Source organism: Plasmopara halstedii (assembly GCF_900000015.1).
Source record: "Plasmopara halstedii genome assembly, contig: Scaffold_525, whole genome shotgun sequence".
Taxonomy (NCBI): domain Eukaryota; phylum Oomycota; class Peronosporomycetes; order Peronosporales; family Peronosporaceae; genus Plasmopara; species Plasmopara halstedii.
Window position 1 is genome coordinate 1970652 of NW_020187445.1, and position 11411 is coordinate 1982062.

The 11411-nt window shown below is 47.2% G+C and overlaps 1 protein-coding gene across 1 annotated transcript; it reads right to left on the reverse strand.

The window, feature by feature from the left end:
* Positions 1 to 3494: 3494 nt before the first annotated feature.
* Positions 3495 to 7065, reverse strand: PHALS_11028 (trna (cytosine-5-)-methyltransferase; the record flags this gene model as incomplete). Its single annotated transcript, XM_024726552.1, has 6 exons — positions 3495 to 4302; positions 4370 to 4489; positions 4548 to 4591; positions 4699 to 4954; positions 5017 to 6726; positions 6806 to 7065. 6 exons carry the CDS (start codon positions 7063 to 7065, stop codon positions 3495 to 3497), a joined length of 3198 nt encoding a protein of 1065 aa, XP_024577218.1.
* Between the last annotated feature and the right edge of the window lie 4346 nt (positions 7066 to 11411).

Consider the following 11411-nt stretch of genomic DNA (forward strand, 5'->3'; position numbering starts at 1 on the left):
GCAGTCTATCCGACAACTGCATCTTAACTTACTGGATCAAGTGTGAGACTGCAGGGGTTAAGCCCAACTTGTTCGACTATTTGTCCCCTGGACGACTGGAGGCAATCAGCAGCTATGAGAATATGCAGCTGATACACAAACGTCGGTGAGATCGTATTCGTTTGGACCGTGAGTTTGCTTATACTAAGCAATTGCTCATCTAAGACTGAAACGGAGAGTTTCCTTCCGGACGTAAGAAGTTAAGGTTGGCCATGCTTCAGATGGAGCAATTCATGTGTGCCAGATTGCCGGTCCCGTCAGAGTGTTCAAATCTCGTAAAAATGCAATTTATATTTTCAGAAAGTCGCATAATATCATCTCGTCATCGTTGTTATTTGTGAACCGTCTGGGTAAGTGGTTCATTTTGCTGCTATCAGCGATACCGTAAAGGGCAAGGACACAGCCCGGTATTTTCTCGACGAAGTTTTTCTCCAGCATGGATTTGTAATGGGCCACATTTAGCCAATACATGAAGATACATTCATGTATTGTGCGAGCTGATAAAAAAGGCTATTACAGTGTGGTGTTCCCCAAATGCATACGTGTCATCTTTTATGATGTCACAAAAAATCTCTGTGATACAGAATGTTGATCCTACTTAGTGATCTGTACTGGTGACAGAACTGCCGTGTCTCTATCTTTCGAAGTGGGTGGCGTAAGCCAGTCAATTCTACTAAATGCTATCCACGAAAGTCGAAGTACAAGCTTTTGAAGTTCAATCTCTGTACACCCAAGATCTTGCATAAGTTGAAGCTAAGGTTCAGCCTCATTACACCCTTAATATACAAATCAGAAACCCAAGGTCTTATTGATAAAATTTAAGCGCTTCTGCGTGTTTTGCATGTAGCAAAGAATTATCAACTCAATTGAATTTAGTTGTAAATTCACCTTAAGGTTTTAAGTCATTCTTCTTCCCCCAAGTCATGACTGTCCTTCTCCTTCCACGTCGGGAATCGATTCCTCGTCGCACAAGCATGTGTGTTGTGTTTAAACGACTGTTTGTGAACAGCGTCACTTACAAGATTGTCGGTGGCCTTTGTGTCGGAGCAAAAATCACACTTTCAGCAAAGGCTTTGTATAGAGTGCTTGGCGATAGATTAAACATGTTGACTACTGGCCGTTCATTTAATGACCAAGGGTCGGCGCTTTCGAATTGGCGCACCATCTGCCTCTATTTCTTGTGCAGAAGGGGCAGGGTCGCCCGTCGCAACGCGCTTTCGATTGGTGAGGCAATGCAGGTCTTGTGGTGACAATGACCTAGGTCGGTGCTGATTACAGCAAGCTCATAAGACAAACGGAAATGCAAGTAGCCGTAGCAACAGCTGATGTGTTTTTCTCTCGACGTTAGCGTTGTGCTTTGCTTCCTTAGAAGCTGGCTTGCAAAGCTTAAAGGCGGTTGAGATGGTGCAATTCCTCACCCAGCATGCGAGCTTGGCTCTATTGCCGATCTCGCCAGCTTTAAGTACCCAGAGTACACACTAACAAAATCATTTTTATCCCCGAGCGCTGCTGCTTAAAATCCAGGCGGTACCTTTGAGGAGTAGTGGTCATGGCGGCAGAACGCGTGCTCGCGTCTTGCTCTCTGTCCGAGCGCTGAGCCCGTACAAATTGGTGTATAAGGGCTCCACTTCGACGAACCGAGTATGGATCGGAAATCACGGCGTGGTCGAGTTGGCAAAGTCGTTGCAACTCTTGGGTTCCCAGACGGACAATCTGAAATCCCCGATATAGTTCTGACACACTGATGAGAAGTTGGACGTCATCATGAGTTCCACGGTGGAGTATTGCGAAAAATTTTGCCTTAGGGGCGGACACGTAACGGTAATTGTTTGGAAGAAGGGCGACCCTTAAGAACTTATTAGATGGCATTGCCGTAAGTCTCTCGGTGGGGGGCGGATAAGTTGGCTCAAAACTCGAAGAGTCGCTACTACTGCTCTCGTTGGAAAACCTCAGTCTCCTCATCGGTCACAAGGGTCGAGCCTCCCTAAAAGTGGCCGATGTAGCAACTTTATTAACAGTAATTTTCAAAAGGTAGCGCTTACAAAGACGGAAGGAATTTCTATCATCTCAAGTGAAGTTTAGTGGCTAAGTTGTAGCTAGATGTATGTATTACCATGTAGCTGATATCAAAAAGTAGCGCCTAAACTTATTACACACCATTCACATCACTTACTAAAATTTTGGTGTACCAAATGGTAAATTAAGTATGTTGTATGACAAAACGACGAAGACCAGGCTCTTCTGAAGAAGAATTTCGCGCTCGCCAAGGGCCCAGGCCTTGAATCGACATAAGCCGCTTGTTTAGTTGCGCAGTCGCATTGCATACTAGGGCAACGTCCTTGGGAAGTGCAACAACTGCTAGTACATCTACCTCAAGACGTCCGAATTTTGCTCGTTAACTGCAAGTGAATCTACCGTGTCCCCCGAGCTATAGTATCTGCTGCAAAAGATCAATGCCGGCAGAAAATACAGCAGCAAAAAGAGTTTCACAACTGAAATTGCCGCAACAGCGTCACATCGTGACGATAAGCTGGAAGTTGTGGACACAGTCATCAGGCATAAGGGCACGTAATAGAGAAAACTTTCGATGCAAAAATGCACTTAAGGGTGCAAGAACCGAAGTGATAATTCAAGCGCAGTGAGTGCTCGTTGAACACTCACATTCGCGCGATGTCTTTAAAAGACGATATAAGTGTGGGTCCAGTGTGTCCATATCTGGATAGTGGGTTTCCTGGCGAGGTATGTTCGTACACATTACACTATTGTACAAAAGTGCAAAACTGAGAGGCACCAAATTACTAGTACTGATGGGGACGATATGACACCATAAGAAGGTGTTCGTGGCTTGTCGCCTCGATAATGCTATATAAAGAGCACTGTAACCCAAATAGACTTCTCTCTGAAACTATGTTATCGTGAAACAGCAGAGCAAACTAAGCACGTATCCTTCTAATTATCGTACGAATTCAACCAGTGGGCGTTGATTACGCAGAACATTTGAGCCAAAAATTTCTCTGACGGCAACCACGATTGCATAGTAAGAAATATAAGATTAGCGTCAGTATGGGGATAGAACAAGCAAATAAGAACGAGAATTTTTTAGAGGTTTCTGAATTCGCAGTGTATGAAACGTCCTACCCAACCTTCTGCTTCTACTTTTGAGTGCTCAGCTTGTTGCGTCGAACGCTTTCTATGTGCAAGGTACAAGGCGACCCCGTTACACATGAAAGAGCATTTACGAAAGCATCACGCAGCTATAGTCTCTTGTGTGTTCACTGTGGCAATATGAGCTACAGCAAAAGGCTGCACATGGTGCATTGTTCTGCTTCAAAGAAAAAAAACATAAAGAGTAGATCGTATAGAATCTGAGAGGCAAATAGAATAAAATTTTAATTTATAACAATGCCAATTCCATGATCTTTCACTTAATTTCATTGCTGCAAAATGTCATTAAATCACTTATACATTTGCTGTGCAGTAGTAGCCGAGCCAAAATGCCTTGAATAATTATCCAACGTCGTGTGCGCTAAGTTTGACAGCTCTTCAGCTTTCATGCGTGCGTGTTTCAGCCGCACTGTGGCCACCGAAACTTCTTTCTGGGCTTCCTTGACGTCATCGATTGTGTGACGGCGACGAATCGTGAGGTCACTTGGCAGAGCTTTAGGTGTTTCTGCTGATTTCAATAACAAATCATTTGGATCCAGCTCATCGTCATTGTTTCGTATAAAATAAAGATGCACTCGGTCAAGAGAGTCACGTCGTGCCTGTAGACGAGCAAGAAGATACTCTGTTATCAGCTCGCTTGAATGATTTTGTGATGCATCACAAATTGACTGGTTCGTCAGCGTTGAACCTAGCATCGTGCTCGCTGTAAGCCCAAAGGATTTACTATGGTAGCCGGAATTTTTTGGTGCTGCATCAATTCCCAGTACCTGACGTAGACGCCGTAGGTCAATTTCCAAAGGTGGGATAGAATTCAACGAGCTAACATCGTCAGTCTCCATATTTTGTGGTGGCTTTTGCTGAAAAGCTCGGATGGTGATGCGATTTACAGCCAAATCTTCGTAAATGCACACATCCAGCGTCTCGTTGGCACGCCAGAACAGATTGGAGCCATCATATAGCAATCGACGCACGCACCCAGCAGATTTAATCCCAGCCTTCGAGCCTTTGTTTAAGCCAAGGGAAGCTTGATGTAATGGTGAAAAATTAACGTGGTCAATAAGTTTTTGCGCCGAACGCACTGATATCTTGCACACCTCGCTACAAATTTTATCACGCAGAGAAGTCACAAGAAGGAATAAAGATAAGACATTGCGAAAACACCTACCATGTAAACGTTGGAGTGACGAGTTGATCAGGCGACTTGCGCATTTTTACAGATGATGTCGATAATCGTTCCATTGTGCGAGGCAAGTGGAATGCGTTGGGATACCACGCAACACAAGGACTAAAATGAATAGGATGTTGCTAAAGAATTCGAGAACCGAAATAGGAATACGACACACTCTATTTTGGATCCAATGTCCGCTGACAAGGCAGCAATATGGTCCTAATTTTGGTCACCACAGACAAAAAACGCTTGCGTCAACTCATATCATCCCTGAGAAAATAGATTTATCTTTTCTGGTTTTCTGCTACATGTTTCTCGGATTAAACGGTGGGCACAGCGTCAGCCTCATTCATCTTCACGACGTCATTCCGTGTCTCCTTCGTCGCAACAGCTTTATCGACATCTCGTGCAGCACGCTCTGCGTCCTTTACTTTCTTGGCTTCTATAATTGCTTCGTGAATAGTCAGATTGTATATCTTTAACTCCTTCATCGTTCCCAACAGTATAGCCACATCTGCCTTGGAAGCCATCACATTAACAGAGTTACGACCACGCCACACGACCAGATTCATCACTCTTGACCTGTTACAACGAACTTGATAATTAAAAAGCACAATTGACGCTCGGTAAGTTATGGTACGTACTCAATGGTGGACTGGCCCGGACGATCAAGCATGCATACGACACTACCGATAGGAGCATTCTCCAGATACTCGCGTGTGTCAGGCTCGAACTCGTCGAAATCTAGTAAGTCGCCTAGTCGCTCAAGCATCATCTGAAAGTCTCTTGTACCTACCATTGCCTTACACTTGTTCATAAAGGGAAGAATATGCGGCAAACCAGCTTGGCAAACACGGTACACTTTTCCACCCTCTGTAGTCTCATTCCGCTCAAACATTTTCAAACCAGCGTACACAACCTGCATCTTCTTGCGCTTCATTTCTTCCAGCAAAGCCATCGTGATGCTTTCGGTGACAAATGTGACAGACTTTGCATCTTCTGAGCGCGTGATCAGCTGCTCAGCTGAAAAAGTAGTAGTAATATCGTAATAATCGCGCACATGAGCCTCATATTCAGCTCTAAAGGAAACATATACTTCCCCATTTTTCTTCATGCGATCATAGCGTCGGCTTTTATGTGTATTCACCTCATTTATCAAAGCAACTTCGCGCACCTCATTGTGGGGTTTGATGTCACTGGCCGTAACTTCGGTGGGCAACGTCGCAACATCATTAAGTTCTACTTCGGCAAGCTTTTTCGGATCTGTAAGAGCATTTTCGCCCACGTCGAGTCTGAGTTCCTCCTTATCATTTGGGGTCGCTGCCACCTTTTTGAGCAAACAAATAAAGAACCCGCCCGTGTTTTCATCCTGAGGCAAGCAGCGCATGCAACGTTCCAAATGAAACTCAAGAGCTTCGTTCTCCGTTGGTGGAAACATCGTAAAACGAATCTTGTCCTTACTTTTTTCTTTTATGTTCTCTTCGACATAGCTCTCATAAGTCGAATATTCTTTCAGTCGCGAGTTCATCACTTTCCACGTGCTGATGCCAGATCGGCGCTTCAGTCGTGACAGCGTGTTCGAAACATCCACAAGCTCTAGCGATCCCTTGCCCCACCGTAGCAGCTCAGCCACTACAGCTTCATTCTCAATCGGATTAAATGAGCACGTTGAGTAGCAGATCTTGCCACCAATTTTAAGGAGCGCTGCACCACGCTTGACGATTTGAAGCTGCAGTGGATGAAGCGCGATCCCGTTTTTGGCACTCCACGTCTTCCATATCAAGGGATTTTTACGTAAGGTACCGTCACCACTGCATGGAGCATCGCACAAAATACGATCAAACACACCTTCACTCTCCAAACCGTCCTTGCCAAGAAATGGAATGTTTTGAGCTTCGTGACAAGTGACAAGCAAAGCCGGCGAGCTCATACGTTTTGACTGGTGCACTAACATGTACGCACGCTTGATATCCACATCGTTGGCCACCACGACTCCAGTGGGAGTTTTTCCTGTTGCAAAATCTTGCGAGTGCAACGACTCAAGGAGCTGTGACGTTTTTGAGCCAGGAGCAGCACACATGTCTAACACTTTATGATGTGGCTCTACACCCAGAACAAGAGGAGGAATCATGCTTACGGCTTCTTGTCGTGTGATACTACCGCTATTAGAGAGCTCTATCAGCCACGACTGAAACTCTTTTAAGATAGGTAGCTTGCGCACACGACGGCGCTCCACCGACCACGTAAAGCCACGATTATCAGGATACCAAGGCAAAGAGCTGATGGGATCCACAGGCTTATCGTCCACGACCAGTCCGTCGAACTTGAAATCTTGCTCAATGTGTTCGCGGATGCTGCGCCAAAGTACATGATATGCAGCAATGAGTCGCAAAACCTCGGTCCGCATACTGCAATTCATCAAACACAACTTACCGGTCTGCAAAAGGACATGAGCTGTTGATGCGAAAGGTTGTTGGCAGCGGCGTGGCTAGCGCCTTCTTGAAAGCATCCCACTCCGTGTCTGCCATGATATTTTGCGACTTGTAGTACGCGTCAAAGTTTTCATTCTCGTATACCCAATCGGCGAATCTATCAGTGCGCCAGTCATCTACGGCACCGTAAGCACGGGACTTTTTGCTGCCGCGGCCACCACCGCGTCCTCCACTTCGTCCATTGCGTGATCGTTTGCCCATTATGATCCACCAGTAAAATTATTTTGCTTTCGGTACCTGAGTATACCAAAACGGCACAACAGTAGTTGAGAATATCGATAATGTTTTTTAGGAAGTCACTATAAGAGCAAGGAATTTTATATTTTCAGAATAAGACAAAACGATTATTGGTCTTGTTTGTATAGTGAGTGTTCACCTTGTGGAATCTGTCATATCAGTTAACATAATTTACTGCTTGATTGGTGCCAGCACGTGGGAGCTTGTGGAACCTATCATATCAGTTAACATAATTTACTGCTTGATTGGTACCAGCACGTGGGAGCTTTGATGTCGCTTAGTTTTCGCTTGAATGCAACTTTTGTTGTACTCGCTGACGCTCATAAATCTGTGACCATCTTTCAGCAACATCGCCTCGCTTCGTACATCCACCTGTATTTCAGCATCTGTGGCGCGTCTGGTAGCATGCAAACGGCCGAGATTGTGTAAATCAGAGAGAATGAGCAGGGTATCGGCATCTCCTGGATTTGAAGGAAGATGGCAGGTAAAAAAACTTGCCGAAGCGAGTAATGAGGGTGGTGTGAAGGGGGTTACAGATACCGACGTGCTACGTGAGGAAAGGAATGAAAGAGAAGTGTGCGAAGACCCCGGACCAACTCAACCTGTTTCCTCGAGGACCCGCTATGTCGCAGTGATTCCTGCCGGTTAAATTTTTCCACGTTTTTCTAGACAGGACTTACTCAAGCTTCGTGAGCGTGATCAGTGTCATTCGCGGAGTCTTCCAGATGAAATGGAAGCAACGAGCCAATTGGTGTGGTGGCCGAGGTGGTCATGCTAATAGATCGTAGAATTTTTGACTGAAACGGGGTTACACGTGCCCTTGGGAGAAAGGGCGGGTCGCACAATATTGTGCGACCGTAAATAGGTGTATATTACACAGTAAGTGTAATAACACAGTGGTGTAGCTAGATCGTAATAAGAAGCGCAGGATTGCCAGTAGCAGCGCATGTTACTATATTAATTAGGAAAACTTGAGTTTTAGATATTCGCGACTCTGCCGCAACTAAAACAGTTAAATGTAGTTTCTTTCTTGAGCAGAAGTATTTGTTTGCCATAGTAAGGCTAAAGTACTTCGAAGTAGCGGATTGCGACCCGCTACACTAGCGGAGAGCGCCGATTTTGAGAGGATGTACCACAGAACAGCATGGTTGGCTGCTCTTTGTTCTGCTTCTGACCTGATACTTTCAGCATTGGTAGCATTGCCCTTTATTGGTTTCACCAGCATCCATAGCACTTCATTCGAAGTCGCAACAAACGGGGCTGTAGCACTTTCAGTTGCTATAATTTTGCTTACCGACTGCGTGAATTTTTCGAACTTGATTTGCTAGACGTAATGTCAATTTTTTTGAAAAGAGCGTATGGTCGGTGACCTTAACATAGCTTCCTCTAAGCAAAGATCTACGGCAGCCCCGCTGCACTTGGTAGCACTCGTAGTCAATCTACGCCTGAGTCGTTACGACTGATCCCCTGTGAGGATGGAGGAATACTCCTGTTTGCCCCAGGGCATAATGTCCCTGCTGAGCTCTGAGGGCGTGGGGCACCTCGTTGTGCAAGGGCCTGAGGCCATGTGCGCGCGCCTAGAGGCGTTTTCAAACTATGAAAATGCTCTGCTAGAGCACTCTCAGCAGAAGCTTAGCGTCGACGGATGATCCCTTCCGACTCAGGCCGCTCATAATGAGCGTTAGGACCTTTGAGGGTAAGGATAGAGAGATCTCCTTCTATGGGCGAGAGAGGCCGAGGTGGCCATGACGTCCGCCATGCTCTAAAACAAGCGACAGCGCGTGGCGCTAGCTATCTCCTAGGTCGAAGGCCGAGCGCGAGAAATGGGCGCTAACGTGCGGTGCTTCGGTTAAAGCTGTGTTCCCCTCCTGGCAGGAGTAGAATCGTCAGGTTCTGCGAGTGTTCTCGCCGCCTGATCAGGCATATCACGTGAGATCGCGTTTTCTTGCTGCACGACAGGGCAAGAAGAAGTTGAGAAGTCTCATTGCCTGGATGGCAGCAGATCCTCTCTTCGATGCAGTCGCAGTGACCGTCTTTGTGGTGGGCCTCCACACTGGTGTGGCCGGAATGGAAGTCTTCCGTGTGCATCCGTCTTCTTTTGAAGAGGCGGTGAACGTGGCATTGTATGCCGGAATCAGCTTCAAGTCGGCACGACTATGTTGGAATTTTTACCCTCAGAGCTCGTTAAGCGGGCCTGAGCCAATTGATCTCAGCTATGCTGATATGGAGGGAGGAAAGCTCCGAACTGCTGGGAAAATCCGACGGTGTTTTGTTTGTGGAGACACCCGTCACTTTCAGACGGGCTGTCTCTTGCGTAAAGCGCGTAACTCTTCGTCGAACCGAAGTTCCGCTTCCAACTTGTTTGGTTTGACGCGGGGAAACGAGATCACCCAGTAGGCGCGGAACGCCCTAATGGGGAAGAACGAGTTTCGTTGTGCCTCAAGAGGTAGAGGGCAGCAGGGCCCAGCCCTTAAGAGCTCCATGCTCTTGAACATGGAACGTGTGTGCAAGCTGGGCTTGCTGGTCGTAAAAGCGACCGTGAAGAGCTTTGAGAAACCATTTAAGATCCTTATCGATTCCGGGGTGTCGGGCAATTATGGTCGACGCTCCACAATCGAAGGAAGTCAGCTATATGCTGAGACGCTGGAACCGCAGTTGGGTGACACCGTCCCTGTTCGCTTAGCGACGGGACTTGTGTCACTGTGTCGAGGTTTCCTGTGGTCCTCGGTGTCAAGTTTTCCTTGACTTTGATAGCGTGGAATGCTGTCTAGTCTTCGACTAGGATGCAAGGTTTGACCTTATCCTTGGTATGGCATGGTTAGAACACCATCAGCCATGGATCAGTTGGAGGCCGAAGACCTTGGGCGCTGCGCGCACGTCTCCTGGTGGAGCTTACTGAGTAATGAGCCCACGTCTGCTAGGAAGCAGAAGCGCTATTGGTGCAAGCACTGGACCGGAACGGTTAATGTGCTCGATATCGGAGTATGCAAGTTGTCAAATACCAAAGGTGTTTTGGACAAGAGTCCCGAGCGTGGCTCGCGGGCTGAACGTGGAGTGGCACGTAAATAGTTGCTGCGTGCCGAGAATGGCATGTTCGGACGAAGTCCGAGGCATCAAGGGCGAGGCCCTTGTGATGCGCGTGAAGCGGCACGCAATCCACTGAGCACTGCTCACGTTTCGAAACAGTTGCTGCATGCCAAGAGTGGCATGGCCGGACGAGGTCCGAGGCATCCTGGGCAAGGCCCTTCTGATGCGCGTGAAGTGGTACGTTATCCACTGGGCGAAGACTATGGAACTAGCAGCTCTTCGTCGGATGTTGTTAATAACATCAAGGCTCCGATGGGGCAGGGAGTAGGTGAACTGGACGACGCCGAGTGCGTGTTCCCGCTGGTCTCGATGAGACGTGAAACCTCTAGAGAGAAGAGACGGCGAAGCTGTATATTATCTGCAAGACGCAAGGTGTCGGATCTGAACCAGGGAGTGTCTACCGTTGACGATAGCGCGCTGCTATATACCCTTGTCAAGGTTATGACGGGAGAGAAAGACGGCGACGGCACCCTCGAGGCTATTCCCGCGGTTGATGCTCTTCTTGAGTTGGACGGGAAGTCCCTCAAAAAGTTTGGCGGTGCCTTGGAGGCAGGCAATTAAAACGATACAGTCATTATAAGACCGAACGAGGAGATTGACTTGTCGTCGCTTCTGGATGAGCTGTTTTGGGGACACTAAGAGGGTGCTGACCGCTCGAAGTGGATCGTCGATCCTAGAGGATCCTTCGGATCCGTATTATCCTTTAGTAAAAGAGTTTCAAGACGTCGCCAAAGACCCGCCGTTGATCCTACCTTCGGACCGAGGTGTTCGTCATGAGATTGACCTGTTTGTTGGAACCAAATACTGCGTTACTCGCCAATGGCCCCTGTCCAAAGAGCTATGTGACGTCATTGACGCCTTTTTCCGTGCGAAGCACGAGGCAGGAATGGTGCGTGAGAGCAAGTCTCCTCATTCGACACCCACGTTTTATGTCTGGAAGCCGAACGGCAAGTGGCGTGTAGTTCACGCTTACAATAAGCCCAACGCTGCCACCATTCTGGGACAAACAGATTCCAACAAAGGATTTTATTCAGAACAATATGGTTGGCTGTACAAAGTACAGCGCATTCGACTTGGTCGATGATTATTACCAATCGCTCATGAGGGCGACTAACATTCCGCTGACAGCGGTAAATATTCCGAGCGGGATGCTCTGGGAGTGGCTGGTCATGCTCCAAGGGCTGTCAAATGCACCAGCAACATTTAATCGTCTTGTGACGCAG